This window comes from Amblyomma maculatum, chromosome 4 (genome assembly GCF_055883805.1).
Source record: "Amblyomma maculatum isolate TAMU_Amacu chromosome 4, ASM5588380v1, whole genome shotgun sequence".
Lineage (NCBI taxonomy): Eukaryota > Metazoa > Arthropoda > Arachnida > Ixodida > Ixodidae > Amblyomma > Amblyomma maculatum.
Genome location: NC_139347.1, coordinates 52,170,040 through 52,188,657, shown reverse-complemented (window position 1 = coordinate 52,188,657; position 18,618 = coordinate 52,170,040). Strand labels below are relative to the sequence as shown.

The following is an 18,618-nucleotide window of genomic DNA, read 5'->3' as shown; positions in this document are numbered from 1 at the left end:
TTTTTTTCGTTATAAGCATTAGTTCGTTATAGCCACTAACTAATAATTATGAAATTAAATATTGCATACGAGGGTGCACTTACTGCAAGTAAGCCGTAGCCGAGATATCAGCTTCCCGCTGCGGCCGAGTGGCTGCGTCCGCGGCAAGAGCTATCGTTCTTGCCTGTATCGCATACAGCAAGAACTAGAATCAAACACATAAGTACAGATTTTATTGCCTTTCATGTCGATGGCGCCAACCTTTCATGTCGACGGAGCAAAAAAATCCGTGATGCTTCGCTGCTGTGTCTTTCTTAACCGAAGCACGGCCTTCTCGGCAGCAGCAGCTATCTGGAGCCCATCTTCTCCGTTTTCGTGGCCGCCGAAGAAGCGGCGCAGCAGGTTCACCGCGTCGAGCGCCTGGGACGATGTCGGTACATCACAAGCAGAGGGCGGAGTGTCGTTATCCCGAGCGACACCTTCATCGTCGCTTCCTTCGGGCTCCAGGGCAGAAGGCACAAAGTCGTCGTCAGCCGGCTGCTCCGTTGCCACAACGTCAGCGTCCACGCCCACGTAGTCGCAGAAGGTTTCGCCTTCACACACGACGCCAGCGTCATTGAGCTCCTTCCATAACGCTACAGCTTCGTCTGATGCGGCGGCAGCAGTGGCAGCAGCCGTAGTACCACTGGGTGCGGCTATTTCGTCTGCTGAGTCGTCACTGTCATGGTTACTTCCGTTGGCAGCAAATGATGCTCGTCGAAAGCAGTTGGCGATGGTGCTGGCTGTCACATCCATCCATGCTGCGTGAAGCATCTCTATAGCCATATACAAATCGACCTTCGTGTCGCGGCTCAACTTCATGTTGATCAAAAGTCGGTCTAAACCTGCTTCCGGTACCCAGCCTTAAATGACATTATGACACCTTGGTCAAGGGGCTGTATAACTGCCGTGCAGTTCGGGGGCAAGAACCGAAGTTCAATGTTTTTTAGCCCCACAGTTGTGTGGTGAGCAGCGCAGTTGTCCAAGAAAAGGCATATCTTGCGATCGCGTCCCAGTCACGTAGCCAACCAGCAAAAATTTCCCTGGTCATCCAGGCCTTCCTGTTTGAATGGTAATGCGGCTGAAGTCGCCTCTTTCCTTTAAAGCATCGTGGCGACGCACTTTTTCCTATTACCAAAGGTGGCAATTTCTCGGAACCGTCCATATTCGCACAAAGAAGCACAGTGATGCGGACCTTACTATGTTTCCCGCCGCGACAAAGCTCGCCTTTTAAGGACAGGGTCTCCTGGGGCAACATTTGATAGAACAGAGCAGTCTCGTCAGCGTTGAACACATCCTTCTCTTCATATTTCTCAAGGAGAGGACCAACGTTGGCTTTCACCCATGCCGTTGCAGATTCTGTGTCGACGGCCTGGGACTCGCCAGTTATGACCCTGCCAACGATATCGCGGCGCTCCTTAAAACGCTGCAGCCAGCCGTCGCTTGCAACAAAACTGTCATGACCCATGATGCAAGCAAAGTCTCTCGCTTTTCTTTGCAGCAATGCCCCACTCACGGGCAAATTAGAAGCCCTTGCGTTTAAGAACCACTTGAAAAGCGCCTCTTCCACGGCCTCAAAAGCGGGAGGCTGCAGCTTCTTGCGGCTACCTTTCACTCCACGTACAACAGCGCCAGCGACGGCTTCTTTCTTGCTGAGGATGGTAGAAAGCGTGCTCGGCGCGATGCCGAACTCACAGGCCACTTGAGATTTCTTCTTCCCTGACGCAACAGCCTTAATTATTGCTGCCTTCTGCTCCAGGTCGATGACTTTTCGTTTTCGCTTCAAGTTGCTGCTGCCGGCGCCGCCGCTCATGTTTCTGTCACGAAACTGGTGACTTGGCCAACTCGGCGAAGAAAGCAAACCGACTGCCCTACGCGGTGGTTAAACCTAGCTGACCTAGCCCTACAGACCGTGAACAGGCGTACTGTGTACGGAACAAAGCGAGTTATGGCGTGCGGAAGTGCGGAACGGAACGGACTGAGAGGCTTGGCTACTTGGCCAGCTTGGCCTGGCTCAGAGCGTTGCCGGATGGTAAGGGGCTGCCGCGGGAGATTCGAACTGCCGCATCGGAGGTCCACAACGCGCCGTGCAGTTTATCAAATATATTATTTTGTGTGCAAAGTGGCCGGTCAGTTGTCATTTTGGAATAAAAATTTTTTCGTTATATCCGTTGATCGGCGAGTTTTTTTCGTTAAAACGAAATTTTAAACACATTGGTTTCTATGGGGACTTTCAAGGGGAATTACGATTCTTTCGTTAAATCCATTATTTCGTTATAAACCGTTTCGCTATAACGAGATTTAAGTGTACTTCGTAAAATTTGGTAACCAAAGTGAAATTAGTGGCTACATGTTATACCCGTGTACATTCGCAGTTCGGCCATCTCGAGAAAGGGGCTGGTTGGAAGGTGTCCTGAATGGACGCTGCGGTCTTGTACCCGAGAACTATGTGGAATTCCTGCCATGAGCAAGCCAGGCTGTGTTGAAACCAAGTCTGTTGGTTGTGATACAAAGAGACTGGCTGCTCACCTGAAGGACTGTGCTTGACAGTGATCCAGCGCATCATCTTCACTCACCTGTGGCATAGTTTTATCACCCAGGAAGAAAGAAGTGACTTTTACATGACCGGAAGCACAGTGATAGTAGTGCTTCCCATTTCGTATGCCAAGGCACCAAGTTGCTCAGAAGCTCAAAACAATAACTGAACTCCACGCTCGCTTGAGAACTGTGCCTACACGTTTGAGGCATCGTGGCCGTGGAGTTTCTTTTCCTTCCTCAACGGAAGTGCACTTGTTTGCTCCATAGTTTAGCCCAAATGGCAGTGATGTAGTTTTGGAAGGGAAGCTTTTTTATTATTTTTTGGCTGTGCATGGTGTCTGTGTCCACTGTACGTGTACAAATGCCTGTTGTGCCAGTAGTGCTTGTTACTCTGCTTCATCTCAAAGTGTTTTTGTTTTTCCTTGGAAAAATTCTCTGCTGCTAGCCAATTTGCAGGGATAAGACAACACGCATGCCGAACGTCCAGTGCAATAGGGCGCACTTTGCTTTTTATGTCGTTGAAGAGTGTTTTTATCGTTGATCTAGAGTGCCCTGCAGTATATAGATACTCTTGTGAAGTTCGTCTTGATGTCGAACATGCCAAATGATAGGTTTTATCGCGCCATTCACTCTCTTCATCTTGTGTTTTTGTACAGCAGCTGTTCTTCTGTACATAACACAGCACAGATTTCACCATTTTTTAAACATGGCACAACTTGCAAGTGGGCTGGCCAAAATCACACTCACAGAGCCTGGTGTACATAGTGAGAGCATATCTTGTTAAAAATTTGACGTTATAGCTGTTTATTTTGTACACTTCTCTAAAGCATCTAGTTGAAGTTCTCATTTCATATTTTCTCTGATTACTTCATGCAAGAATTAATGAGCAATATATATATATGCCTTGCCTATGCTTGAGTTGTTATGGAATGCCATGCAAGATGTTCTTGGATCGAATTAATTTTCTGGAAGCCGATGAAGGTTGTCTGGCTTGCTGCTGATGTCTTTTAACATCATAGCTTTTGGTTGGGCTTACTTTGAATAGACTTGTGGGTTATGTGTTGCCAATGCATTTTTCTTTGTTCACATCCAGCACAGAATGATTTAGATTGCATTGCAAGTTTATTGGACACGAAATGTGTGCTTTTTTGACCAAACATCGAACCACTCACTGTCATGACCAAGTTGATTGATGTCACGGTTGTGCAAAATGTGAAATAAATTATTGTCATGAGTGTTTTTCTACAAGCAGAGTAACTTTGCAGTTAGCTCAGTGTTAGCACTTTAAAGTGCCTAAGGTTTCCATCTTTAGGGCCTGTATGCTTTTGGCAGCAAAAGCAAAACAGTTCAAGGTATCATCTATCTCATCATCTATGTCATTGTCTTTTCTTTTTAAGAGGAGGTTTTTTTAAAAGCCTGCATATTTATTTAGTAGCGTCAAGCAATTATGCATGGCTTCGAAAAAGTATGATCATCAAAACCGAAGAATCACTGTAAGGCAGAGCTGATGAGGGCTGTTCCTTTGAGGAGTTGGTTGTAGAATAAATGATGAGGTCGTGCCACTAGACTTCACATCCAGTCAAGCGAATCAATACCACACTGCTGACCAGGAGAGAAATGTTGTCACTGTCTCGTGTAACCTACGTTCTTGTCAGGTGAAGCGCTTAGTGTCATAGTCTCTCATATGTAATTAAACAGGTCAGGCTTAAAATGTAAAACCTGCATATCGCACAGGTGCATTATTAAATTGCAAAAAAAAAAAAGTTTTGAATGTCACTGGCTACAAGTGTTTATATAAATATAAATGCTAGCTGCAGTGAATCGAAAGTGAAGGCAATTTACCTGCTAAGTTTGCAATGACAATTTCTCTCACAGTTAGTGTTTACCTGGTCATGTAATCCACTTGCACTAGCGATTTTTGTACTATACTAGAAAAAAATGAAAAGTCCAGTTTTGACAACCCTGTGCATAAGTACTAAAGGGCCACTGTCCACCCTCAGGTCGAAGATATTTTCTTCCCCCGGTGACTGAGACTTCGCCGCCAGAACACAAGGCCGCAAAATATTTTTGAAGAGAGAAATGAAAAAATTACGATTCAACGCTGCTGAACTGAATATGGAGAGAAAGCATTATCTGCGGTTGACCGAGCATTTTTTTTTTTCTTTACCACCACGGACACGGCACACAGCGACAAGCGGTTAGACTTGGTGTAGTATTGCTTTCATGCAGTTACAGCAACCGCAATCACCCGATTCTGTCGTGTTTCTCTCCTCCCTTGCAAAGGTTTTTCACCCTCCTGCCCAGTCGTATAGCCTCCGCAAGACAAATTCCCCTTCCTCCACCGCGTGTGGCGGGAGGTCGGAGCTAGACGACACCCGTCGGCGGGCCGCGCGGCCGCATCGCCTCTTTTTGTGTATGGCATGCAGTTCACTCTCCTTTCCCAAGCGCAGACCACTGGCAGTATCTCGCCGGCAGTCTTTTATTTTGTTCGTTTATCTCCTGCGCCTTTCTCCCTCCTCGTACCAGTCACACATCCCCCTTAAACTTTCAAAACGCCGAGAGGCACGCAATGCCTGTTGCTCTGTGGAATGGAGAGTCCGATCACTACGCGCTGACTAGAAAAAAATAATGAGAAGGTGGGCAACTTTAGCAAGGCCAGGTGCTTTAAGAGAGTAAACGTACCCGATCGGTGCTCATGCGGTTCTTACCTTTTTTTCACTGAAAAAGGCAGAGACATTGTTAAAATGAGAAAGGCAACTGAAAGCTTTAGAAAAAAAAAAAAGAGCTTGAGATGCCCACCGTCTGCCAGCTCCAAGAGGCCGTTTCGCGCAATATTTTCCGTTTGCAGTCTGGATGCGGAAGTCAACTTGCATCATTTAGAAGAAATTTAAGGAGTGGAGAAAATATAGTTAAATGTAGGGAATGCTTAGTAAAAGGCTTTCACCTATGCATGTGGATGTGAAAGGTGCTGCTTGTGATCTAAACGCGTGACATTGAGAATTTTGAGGAACGAGTTCGGTTACAAAGTGAGCTATAGAAGTAGTTGCGGCTGTAAGAAGAAGAAAAAGAAAATGCATGGGCCTGCTACTGGCTCTGTAGCTGAGCCACTCCCCTGATGGGGCTTGGGCAGGTAGGTCACCACCGCTTGCGGCGGGGCCTAGTCTGCCACCGAATTTTTATCTGTTGTAGGCGGTCATTGCACCCGCCCCCGCTTCGGTGGTGGACGACGGCTGTTGTTGCGGCGCGCGTCTTTCTCTTCCTTTTCTTTATTTTTCTCTTCTGTCTGCACGAGGCAGCGGAGGTGGCTCAGCTACAGAGCCAGTAGCAGGCCCGTGCATTTTAACGCGGTAGCGTTAAGGAGCTCGTGTCGCAGAAAAGCCGGTGTCGGCGGCGTTGGCCGTGAGCGATAAATCCCGGCATGCACTTCATAAATAAAAAGCAACTTCCAAGATGGGCTGGGTGGGAATTGAACCAAGGTCTCCGGAGTGTGAGACGAAGACGCTACCACTCAGCCACGAGTTTTCTTTTTTTTTTTCTTTATTGCCGACTTGGACATTCAAAACAAGACGATGAACAATAAAACGTGCCAGCACACTTTCGCGTGACACGGCAGGTTAAAACTTCTTCAGTTTTACCAAACTGTCAAGCACATGAATCCATTGTGGCTGCTCGGGGAGTGTCATATGCACTTCCCTGAACCGCACAACACTGTGTATGAAATGTTCTCGTACAGGATTGACTTGTATATCTGCATTGTTAAACTGCATTCTGGTTTTCCACAAGCTGTGGAGGCCCAGGAGCATTATTGTATCAAAGGGAAACTCCTCTGTATTAGGAAAAGGTAAAAATCGTATGCCATATGCATCTAGAGGTAGCTCTTTTTTTAAAGTTCTCTGAAGCACATTCGATGCTTGAAGGCGGTACAAAAGCGCTTCTAGTGAATGCGGTGTTGCCTTAGAAACGTGCCGTAGAACGTTATACTGCTGTGTATATCGGTAATTATGAGCATGTTACTTACAGAAGTCGCAGTTACACGAGTAGCGAAGTACGTTTCCGCTACATTTCTTCTGCGCTCTGCGCACATGCAGAGCCATCTTGCGGCAAACACAGAAGAACCCCTCCTCGCAATGTGCGGCGCTGCCCCGACACGTGGCGCGCCACTCGCCCCTGACGTTTCGCCGTGCACCCTCACGGGTTGTAGAATCAAGCGTCTTTCCTTTCTTTAGATCACTATCTTCGCTTACCCGCTCCTCCCCTTCGGGCCGCGCGGGTACCGGTGCGAGGATGCCCTTGCGTTTAATAAGTTTTCTCGACGAGGTGCAATAACGCTATCGCGTTCCACTCTTGAAGGCGAAGCTTAAGCGTCCTCCAATTTTCTTTTCCTTCTTCCTACAGCCACAACAACAACCTCAGCTGCCTCGCGCGGACAGAAGAGAGGTACTCCACTGATGGGGCGGGGACAGGTAGGTCACCGCCGCTTGCGGCGGGGCCTAGCCTGGCACAGAATTTTTATCTGTTGTAGGCCGTCATTTCACTCGCCACCGTTTCGGTGGTGGACGACGGCTGTTGCGGCGCGCGTCTTTCTCTCCCTCTTCCTTTTCTCAATTTTCTCTTCTGTCTGCACGAGGCAGCGGAGGTGGTTCAGCTACAGAGCCAGTAGCAGACCCGTGCATTTTCTTTTCCTTCTTCCTACAGCCACAACAACAACAGAGAGAAAGTAGAGAAGGAAAGAAGAGGAAGAGAAAGACGCGCGCCGCAACAGCCGTCGTCCACCACCTAAGCGGTGGCGGGTGCAATGACGGCCTACAACAGATAAAAATTCAGTGGCTGGCTAGCCCCGCCGCAAGCGGCGTTAACCTACCGTCCCAGACCCCGTAGGACCAGTAACAGCCACCCTTCACCACATCCCCATATAGAGTGAGCTGCAAGAGTGCTTCTCTGCATGTAAACTCCCATTATGATCTCGCTGACAACCACCGCACTCTTGGTACTACCCAATGCAGCCGAACACCCCAAGACAGTATAGCCGAACACCCCAGGATAGTATAAGAAGGGGGGGGGGGGGGGCGCCACGCCTCCGCACCTAAAGCCCCTCAATAAACTGGGGTCACTCGCACCGTGCGAGTGACCCCAGCGACGCCCTAGACAACGTTTTGTGCATTGCGACGCCACCAACACGCTAAGCCTAGCGCCCGGCGCAGAGCCACTGCGCAGCGTGCAGCTGCGTTTCCGCGCCGCACCTGCGTTCGTCGCCGCCACCGGCGTTGCCGTTCGCAAACTTCGAAACCGCCGATGCATGCTCGTGTTGCACCATACGCCACGTTGCAAACCGCCACCACAGCATGCGCGAGCACGACCTCCGCTGCTAGCTGGTCCAGGCCTTTAATTGTTCTCAGCCCGCTTCATATATTTTCTTCCTTATCTCTTTCTTTCTCGTACCGAGAAGGACAAAGTCAATATCCTCATTAACCAGACTTCTGCCCTGTCCCCTTCCCACATCAGCCTCGACGTACCTCGGCTACTATCTATGAGCGCCCACAACCCCCTTACAGACCTGACGGAAGCTCATCGCACGGCTCGGCTCCTGCGTCTCCCGCACACGCCCGGGTCGCGCACTTCTCTCCTCTGGAGCTCCTCCTCTTATCATCCTCCTCACCTCACTGTGCATTCCTTCCCACGTCTCCTCCCTCCTAACCGTTAATCCCTGCCTAAAAAATATCCCGAACAGCACCCCTCCCGCAGAGAAGCGCGAGCCTCCGCGCTCTGGCGTGAGTACCGACAGCAGCCAGCTGTGGCCTATGTGGATGCCGCCCCGTCCGTTGCTACACAGCACGCCCTTGCAGTCACTGATAATTCTCTCTGACCGCTCTAACTGCAACAGTGTACACACCTGAGGCGGAGGATACTCAACAGCTGCGATCTACAACTACACGGTTAGACAGGTGGCACGCAAAGCCATCGGTATCTTGCGTTCCGGCATCGTATCTTCTCGCCCCATCCAAATATTGCTCCCACACGCGGCCCATCCTGGCAGCGAGGCGGCCAATTATACCGCTTGCGATTCGACTGACCGAGGAAGCTCGTCCCCGCCGTGAATGAATACGCGCGACGCGCTCCTCATGTTTCACGAAATCACTATAGTGCCTAGAATATACTTGTTATTCTAGGCACTATAAAATCACCCTGCACTACCGCCTCTCTTGCCTCACCTTCCCCCGTCCGCACAAATATCTTTCCCAGCGCCACCAACACTTGTGGCGCCACCTTCAGGCCCACACCTTTCTTACTCCAGCACGTCTTGCTCTCCTTCACCACGGGACGTACTCGTCTGCCTGCCGCTCGTGTGACAGCTACCACGCTGACTATGATCATATTCGATACTCCTGCCCGGCGCACTTGCTCCCTGCCTTTTGGTACCTTGTCAATTCGCAGCAGTGGGAGGCGGCTTTGTCTAGCGCCGAGCAGGATGTCCAACTTCGGCTAGTGACCTAGGTAGAGGAAGTCGCAACTAGGCACGACTTGGACGCCACAAGCAGCAGCCCGAAGGCCGCCGGCAACGCTGCCATTTAACTTTTGGCCTTCTTATGAATAAAAGTTTTTCACCACCGCCGCCGCCTATATCCGCGTTCCCCTTATGGTGCAGAATCCATCAGTCAATATTCTTGCGGGAGGCATCCTGCGTTCGTGTTGCGCCGTGTCGAAGGTAACAATTGAGACCACATATTGGAAGCTGCCCGATGGTACTCTTGTATTGAGCCACACAACCCACTGAACGTTCCTCGCCAACGTGAGGTCGAGGCTGGTGTCTTTACTATACGGGCCGGTTAATTGTTATGTGTCGTTCAAGACGGTTAAGACCAGATATCTTGAATGATTCTCCACAGCTTCGCTTCACACAGCACAGCTTCAATGCTGCTGAACCAAATATTGAGCGAAAGCATTAGCCGCGGGTGACCGAGCGTTCTTCTCTTTTTCTACTTCCTCAGCCCACATATAAGACCCCGCTTTAACCAAGCCGTATGAACGTGTCTTAGTGGCCTATAGGGGTAACGTGAATGCCAGGGTCCTAGCAAGCTGATTCTGACATAACCGTCCCATGTGAAAAGAGAGACCCAAGTTGGCGGCTCTGACCGCGCCACGCCGAGTTGGGAGCCCATCTCTCGCCTTTGTGTCACGCGGGGCTTGACGTCACAGCGTCACGTGGGTAAGACGTGGCTACCGCCGCGCTACGCCAACCGCTTGAGTTGGTAGCCCAGCTCTTACCCTAGTGTCACGTGGGTAAGTCGTGGATACCGCCGCGCTACGCTGAAGGCTCGAAACCTAGAGTAGTATTGCTTTCGCAATAAAAAAAAAAGGCCATTATGGCTGTTTTAATTCTTTATTTCGAGAGAAAAGAAAAACCCTGAGCAAATTTACTTCAATTTAAAAGTAAAATGTTTATCTTTGACGACGATAGCAAACGAAAAGATCAATCGAACTCCCTTATGGTAAAAAAGCTAAAGATTATGTGTCTGTGAAGGTATTTAGTTTAGTATACTTTTAATTCGAGATCTTTGTAATTAGGCACAGCGAGGTATAGAAGAGGCGATTTGGTAGGAATTTAGAAGAAATAGTTTAGACTGGTCTCGCTTTAAAAGTTACCAATAAAGCGATTATCCAGTGTCCACCTGCGATAGTTGCATTCGAGGTATACCACCGCATGGGGCCTACTTTCCCCCGGAAGCATGCTCTCACAGATGCTGCAGCTGGGGAATAGTCCACAAGTGTTTCACATCACATAGCCGCGGCGCAGCGCAACAATGGGAGCATTTGTCAGTCACTTGCAAACGTTTGCCATCGATGATGCACAGAAAGGGTAAGAGCCGCTCCTGCCCGGATCTGGCGCAACGGGGAGAGGATACGAACACAGAGGAATTAGAGCGCGTGTTAGCTAGCACAGAGCTTGCCCCTCGGAAACAAGGCACAGGAACGGATCCGGGGGACGAGGGGAAGGTGGCGGGCGGTCTGATGTGTCAACGAGTGTCACTGTATCCACTTGAATATTACGCGCACCGTGGCCGCGAACCCAGTGCTGTTGTGCCGGTGGGGTTATCACACAGTAGCCCACCGTCAACAGGGTTGTGCCAGTGGATCCTGCAACTGCCACCAATATTGTGCCGGTGGGGTTATCACACAGTAGCCCACCGTCAACAGGGTTGTGCCAAGGAGTTGGTAACGCAGCGCTCGTCACCCGTTTCGTGAACGAGGGCTGTCAGCTCCCTGGGCGGTAGCGATGAATCCGAGTCGGCGTTGGTGAGATGAAGAAAAGGCTTTATACACTATTTACATGTATTTACACAACAAGATCGGCTCTGGGGCCGAAAGCTAACATAGCCATACGCGACGGTTCTCGCGCAGCGACGGCCGGGGAGATTCCGCCGCGTCCGCACTGTCAGGGGGCGAACTGCTCCCGATGGACGCTCGTGACGAACTCACACTCGGAGTCTCGAACGGAAGCACTTGAGACTCCGTTGCCGAGAACCGTTGACGCTCAAAATGGTCCAATCCGACGGCAGCACTTTCGCAGGGCCAATGGGAGAGCTTGCTGCGCTCTCGCTTCAAATATGCCGCGGGGCGAGAAGGGGTTCACCGTCAGGGCCACGGCGCGCCGTGCTGTCTGGACGTTCAGCGCATGTTGAAACACGTCGCTTCTCTCCCTTTGGTACGGCTCGCCTCCAGTGCACTGGTGCTTTGCAGAGAAGTAGCCAGAGTTTGTGAAGGAGGCGTTCGCCGAAGAAGTTTGGCGTCCGGCTGAATTTCTAGGCGGCTTTGGCCAGGCACAACAGCACCCCCGCCATCAGACAATGCGCCGGGAAGACGAGCTGCTCGCATGTGGCTCGGATGCCGGGCGCGCTCGTTCGCCAGGTTCCTCCAAGCTCACGTCCAGTGTCCGGGCGCCAGGTAGCCTCACGTGCCTCGGGTTCCACTCGCCAGGTCAGGATCTCTGCCGACAGCCTTGTTGCCGGGCCACGCCGATCAACTTCGCCCGGGTCGCTCCGATGCCCTTGCCTCTCGCCACTGGTAACGGTAGACTGTTCTGCGGCTTGCAAAACCGACCGACAACAGGCAACACCCAACACAAGCAAGTACCCTCGGTCACCCGTCAAAACCAGACAGAGGCAAAATTTCAAATTCAATTAGCTAAATTGTTGTCCCCTTTTTGCTCCCACTACAACAAGAGACAAGTGTATACGATGCAGTACACAAGGTTCAAACAACAATTTTGCGCATTAAGGATACATTAAATAGCAAAGAAGATTAATAATCAGTAATAGAAAAGAGTCTCCTTGAAATCACTTGGACCGTAGACCACAACTGAGGAAGTAAGGAGGTCATTCAATTTTGCCCCGATCTGCCTACAAAGTCACCGTTAGCGACGAAAGGCTCGTCGAAGGTAGCTATGTCTCAAATGCATGACTGAAAGCATCAGAGTTCGTCACGAGCGTCCATCGGGAGCAGTTCGCCCCCTGACAGTGCGGACGCGGCGGAATCTCCCCGGCCGTCGCTGCGCGAGAACAGTCGCGTATGGCTATGTTAGCTTTCGGCCCCAGAGCTGATCTTGTTGTGTAAATACATGTAAATAGTGTATAAAGCCTTTTCTTCATCTCACCAACGCCGACTCGGATTCATCGCTACCGCCCAGGGAGCTGACAGCCCTCGTTCACGAAACGGGTGACGAGCGCTGCGTTACCAACTCCTTGGCACAACCCTGTTGACGGTGGGCTACTGTGTGATAACCCCACCGGCACAATATTGGTGGCAGTTGCAGGATCCACTGGCACAACCCTGTTGACGGTGGGCTACTGTGTGATAATCCCACCGCTGCCACCAATGTTGTGCCGGTGGGGTTATCACACAGTAGCCCACCGTCAACAGGGTTGTGCCAGTGGATCCTGCAACTGCCACCAATATTGTGCCGGTGGGGTTATCACACAGTAGCCCACCGTCAACAGGGTTGTGCCAAGGAGTTGGTAACGCAGCGCTCGTCACCCGTTTCGTGAACGAGGGCTGTCAGCTCCCTGGGCGGTAGCGATGAATCCGAGTCGGCGTTGGTGAGATGAAGAAAAGGCTTTATACACTATTTACATGTATTTACACAACAAGATCGGCTCTGGGGCCGAAAGCTAACATAGCCATACGCGACGGTTCTCGCGCAGCGACGGCCGGGGAGATTCCGCCGCGTCCGCACTGTCAGGGGGCGAACTGCTCCCGATGGACGCTCGTGACGAACTCACACTCGGAGTCTCGAACGGAAGCACTTGAGACTCCGTTGCCGAGAACCGTTGACGCTCAAAATGGTCCAATCCGACGGCAGCACTTTCGCAGGGCCAATGGGAGAGCTTGCTGCGCTCTCGCTTCAAATATGCCGCGGGGCGAGAAGGGGTTCACCGTCAGGGCCACGGCGCGCCGTGCTGTCTGGACGTTCAGCGCATGTTGAAACACGTCGCTTCTCTCCCTTTGGTACGGCTCGCCTCCAGTGCACTGGTGCTTTGCAGAGAAGTAGCCAGAGTTTGTGAAGGAGGCGTTCGCCGAAGAAGTTTGGCGTCCGGCTGAATTTCTAGGCGGCTTTGGCCAGGCACAACAGCACCCCCGCCATCAGACAATGCGCCGGGAAGACGAGCTGCTCGCATGTGGCTCGGATGCCGGGCGCGCTCGTTCGCCAGGTTCCTCCAAGCTCACGTCCAGTGTCCGGGCGCCAGGTAGCCTCACGTGCCTCGGGTTCCACTCGCCAGGTCAGGATCTCTGCCGACAGCCTTGTTGCCGGGCCACGCCGATCAACTTCGCCCGGGTCGCTCCGATGCCCTTGCCTCTCGCCACTGGTAACGGTAGACTGTTCTGCGGCTTGCAAAACCGACCGACAACAGGCAACACCCAACACAAGCAAGTACCCTCGGTCACCCGTCAAAACCAGACAGAGGCAAAATTTCAAATTCAATTAGCTAAATTGTTGTCCCCTTTTTGCTCCCACTACAACAAGAGACAAGTGTATACGATGCAGTACACAAGGTTCAAACAACAATTTTGCGCATTAAGGATACATTAAATAGCAAAGAAGATTAATAATCAGTAATAGAAAAGAGTCTCCTTGAAATCACTTGGACCGTAGACCACAACTGAGGAAGTAAGGAGGTCATTCAATTTTGCCCCGATCTGCCTACAAAGTCACCGTTAGCGACGAAAGGCTCGTCGAAGGTAGCTATGTCTCAAATGCATGACTGAAAGCATCAGAGTTCGTCACGAGCGTCCATCGGGAGCAGTTCGCCCCCTGACAGTGCGGACGCGGCGGAATCTCCCCGGCCGTCGCTGCGCGAGAACAGTCGCGTATGGCTATGTTAGCTTTCGGCCCCAGAGCCGATCTTGTTGTGTAAATACATGTAAATAGTGTATAAAGCCTTTTCTTCATCTCACCAACGCCGACTCGGATTCATCGCTACCGCCCAGGGAGCTGACAGCCCTCGTTCACGAAACGGGTGACGAGCGCTGCGTTACCAACTCCTTGGCACAACCCTGTTGACGGTGGGCTACTGTGTGATAACCCCACCGGCACAATATTGGTGGCAGTTGCAGGATCCACTGGCACAACCCTGTTGACGGTGGGCTACTGTGTGATAATCCCACCGCTGCCACCAATGTTGTGCCGGTGGGGTTATCACACAGTAGCCCACCGTCAACAGGGTTGTGCCAGTGGATCCTGCAACTGCCACCAATATTGTGCCGGTGGGGTTATCACACAGTAGCCCACCGTCAACAGGGTTGTGCCAAGGAGTTGGTAACGCAGCGCTCGTCACCCGTTTCGTGAACGAGGGCTGTCAGCTCCCTGGGCGGTAGCGATGAATCCGAGTCGGCGTTGGTGAGATGAAGAAAAGGCTTTATACACTATTTACATGTATTTACACAACAAGATCGGCTCTGGGGCCGAAAGCTAACATAGCCATACGCGACGGTTCTCGCGCAGCGACGGCCGGGGAGATTCCGCCGCGTCCGCACTGTCAGGGGGCGAACTGCTCCCGATGGACGCTCGTGACGAACTCACACTCGGAGTCTCGAACGGAAGCACTTGAGACTCCGTTGCCGAGAACCGTTGACGCTCAAAATGGTCCAATCCGACGGCAGCACTTTCGCAGGGCCAATGGGAGAGCTTGCTGCGCTCTCGCTTCAAATATGCCGCGGGGCGAGAAGGGGTTCACCGTCAGGGCCACGGCGCGCCGTGCTGTCTGGACGTTCAGCGCATGTTGAAACACGTCGCTTCTCTCCCTTTGGTACGGCTCGCCTCCAGTGCACTGGTGCTTTGCAGAGAAGTAGCCAGAGTTTGTGAAGGAGGCGTTCGCCGAAGAAGTTTGGCGTCCGGCTGAATTTCTAGGCGGCTTTGGCCAGGCACAACAGTGCATACGCATAGTATACAGGCGTCTTTTGTGCAGAGCTGGTGAGAATGGATGGGTGTATATTGTATACCCTGGAGGTAGATGCATGGCTGACTCTTTATTTATTTTTATTTGTACAAGTACCTGCAGCACCTCAAGGGCATTATTACAGGGGGGGGGGGGGGGGGGGTGGGGGGGAGGATAATTGTAAGAAAACATATGCCTTAAATGAACACGTGACAACAACTTTAAAAACAGCTAAGCACAGTTGGAAAAGAAAGAAAGTAACAAAATACGTAACATTGATAAGTCATATCGACGGCATTCTTCAGGGCACCACGGCGCAAAATTCACAACATAGTGAATGGAAAAGCTACCCTATCACATGAAGCGCAATGCCAGCCAAATGATATGAAGTAGATATGATCTACGGCAGACTGTGTGACAATAAGGTCTGAAACTCTGAACACGTTTTACATTCACCAATGCTCTTGGAAAGCCTATTCCAGTGGGCGGAAGCACGCGGAAAGAATGAATTACGGTACACATCAGATCGACAGCGCATTTCAAGAACATTTCAGCTCGATATCACATCGTTTAGAGATGAAGTGGGGAGGGAAAATGTACAAGTTCTTATTTATTCCTATGAAACCAGAGTAAATTCGGAAAAAAGTTCTAATTTTGCTGGTTTATTTTTTTTTATTATTATTATTATTAATCGGCGGTGCTAGTGTTTTCCAACCAAGGGCCACGAAGCTATGGAGCGATTTTCTGTGTGCTGAGAGTATGACCATAGGAAGGGTCTGTAAACAGTAAAGTTGAGGCGACGTTTCGCGTGCTCTGTTTGCCTCACGATGGTCGATAAGTTGCAGTGAATGTATTCATTTGAGCGTACTCTTGCAGGATGGATATATGTGTAAGACGATGGAGATAATGGCGCGCATGGCCTCACGATTGATTGCTTCAACGGAGTACGCTGTATGCGGGTGAGGCATGGAAATTGTGCCTGGCACACTATCTGCAGCTGGAGGATGGAGCGCACAATCTAACGGTTAGTATGATCCCCGGCGCAACCTTCCATTTCTATCGGAAAAATAATCCAAAAGAAGCTTGGTTAATGAAACTGGGAATAAGCAAAGAAGCGAGTGATCATTCTCGTGCGTGCAGCAAGCATTTCAGCGAGCAAGATTTAGTATCTGGAGGTGTGCTGAATAGTTCTGTGAGTAATGGCCGAAGTGCCGGCGCGCGAGTTTACGTTCTTGGTATTGTCACTTGGGAAGCTAACAAAGACTTATTGCTGGTGGGATGGAAAAGACGCTGCATGGTTTCTTCACAGGGTGACATCTTCTCATGTGTAAGGAAGGTTCGATCGAAAGCCGGGATGTCTCAAAAATTTTCAGGCACTGATGCGCCCACCAACAAAAGTTTCACGAAAACGAACTAAAAAAATTCTGCCGCCGCGCGCAGCAGTATGCATGATTACGAGTCGTGTGCACATACTGAGGTAGCAATTTCATGACCAAAAAAGCAAATGAACATGAGCCGGAACATTACAGGTAGTGCAGAGGTTATGGTAAACAAAACTATTCTGCGCGGCGGAAAAGGAACATGCGTCAAGTGATAATTAATGATCGCAGTCAGCGCGCAAAAAAATCGAAGCATGGGACACACCTGTGTGCATTTGCGTTAAAAGGTTTCTCCGCGTTTGCGTCATCCTCACTGTCCAACTTGCCTAATCGACACTGTTTGAAAGCGCTCCGACCGGGCACCCGGCATGTATCAACTCCTCTCGCAGAGAAATCTTGTTACCGAGATTCGATGATCGCTCCCTCTTACTGATTATGTAGCAGCTTCAATTCTTTCCATGACAACAATGTTGACCATTCTGCATCATCGTCGCTAGGGTGGCGTCGTCGTAAAAACTTACCGGGCTACGCTTTGACAACTTGCTGACTCGGTGAAGTGTTTTCTTGTCGAAAGAGTAAGCCTTAAATCAAGATTAGACGGCCCAGACCGAAGTTTATATTAAATAAAATAAGTAAATGCAGTATTAACGCGCAACTAAATTGCTTTGGAAAGCATGACACACATCAGCATTTAAACGCGCGTTATCCCACTTAGCCCCACCGTGATGGCGCAACGGTCAGGGCGCTCGAATGCGAACGCTGTGCGATGTCACTGCACGTTAAAGAATCCCCGGTGGTCGAAATTTCCGGAGTCCTCCACTACGGCCTCTCCATAGCCTGAGTTGCTTACTCAAATCAAACCAAACCAACCAAACCAATCCCACTTAGTGCGTAAGACGCCCGACTACTGTGCCGGAGTTCCCGGGTTCGAACCCGACCGCGGCGGCTGCGTTTCGATGGAGGCGAAACAGTGGCGTCCGTGTGCTGTGCGATGTCAGCGCACGTTAAAGATCCCCAGGTGGTCGAAATTACTCCGTAGCCCTCCACTACGGCTCCTCTTTCTCTCTTTCCACTTTCATTCCCACCTTCCTCCCTACCCTTACGGCGCGGTTCGGGTGTCCACAGAGCAAGTGTGACAGTTACTGCGCATTTCCCTTCCTGTGAACCAATTTAACTTTATTTAACGCGGGCGCTTCAGAGAGGTGGCGCCACGGTACACCCTCACGCCCAGTTTCGAACTCGCAGTAGAGTGAAACGATGACGGACATTGCTTCACTGCGAAGCTTTGGCATGTGAATTTCGGCTTCCGTTTCTGTGGTTTCGTTTGTGCAGGCGCTGTTTGCTGGCGTGCGTTTTCAGCCTGTATTTCGTCAATAATAGCGCTCACATTGATTGAAAGACGGTACTGTGAGCTGCATTAAACGGCAATAACTGCTTTGGAATGGGATACAGGATGTTCTGAATGCCGTCTATTAATAAGCGGCAGAAACAATAGGCCGGCCGTTGCGATATATCAACTTGTAGACTGCCAACGGCTAACTCCACGGGCAACTCTATATATGTAGACTTTGCCTCGACCGTTTTATTAGCGGTAGGTGTTTTACAGTGTTGTGAAGGCTAGCGAATCGGGTAGCTTAGGTATTGCTCTCGTTCGATAGACAACGTTGTCGCCGGGTCAACGTCGAACGGCTATACGCATTGCAGCGACAGCAGCGCGCGCGCTGTCGTTCCGCGTTTTGAAAAGCTTTCCGGCGCCCGGGTGTATGGCATGTCAGGAGTGCTCGATCATGCTACCGCCGATGCATCCTGGCAATGCGCTGCTGTCTTGAGGAGAAACACCGGGCTTGCGAAGCTGCGGAGAAGCTTGACGTCTGATTGAGCGGAATCCGGGCGGCTTGCCCGGTCACAACATCACCCCGTCATCAGACCATGCGCTTGGATGACGAGCTGTTTCCACGTCCCTCGGGATCTACTCGTCAAGCCAAAATCACGGTCATGGACACGGTCATATGGACCATGCGGTCATGGTCACGGACACGGCACACAGCGACGAGCGGTTAGACCTGGCGTAGTATTGCTTTCGCAATAAAAGCCACAGCTGCGCATGCGCAAATCACGTGACGTCACAGGAGAGGCGCAGGTGGTCGGAGCCGCCGCTGCCGCCGCAACCGTCGCCGTGACTCCGCCGATTGACCTGCCGCACGCTTTCACGGGGCTGTGTTTATGTCTATACAGAAGTGTAACTGTGATGATGA

General features: G+C 50.9%; 1 protein-coding gene across 4 annotated transcripts in view; it reads left to right on the top strand.

The window, feature by feature from the left end:
• Positions 1-3,809, top strand: part of Graf (GTPase regulator associated with FAK) — a 61,151-nt gene extending 57,342 nt beyond the window's left edge. For all 4 annotated transcript variants that reach the window (XM_084601433.1, XM_084601435.1, XM_084601432.1 and 1 more), the window contains one exon: positions 2,394-3,809. In XM_084601433.1, the coding sequence (XP_084457559.1) occupies positions 2,394-2,485 (92 nt within the window). In that variant the 3' untranslated portion in view covers positions 2,486-3,809. The remainder of the gene's footprint in view (positions 1-2,393) is intronic.
• The last annotated feature ends 14,809 nt before the right edge of the window (positions 3,810-18,618 follow it).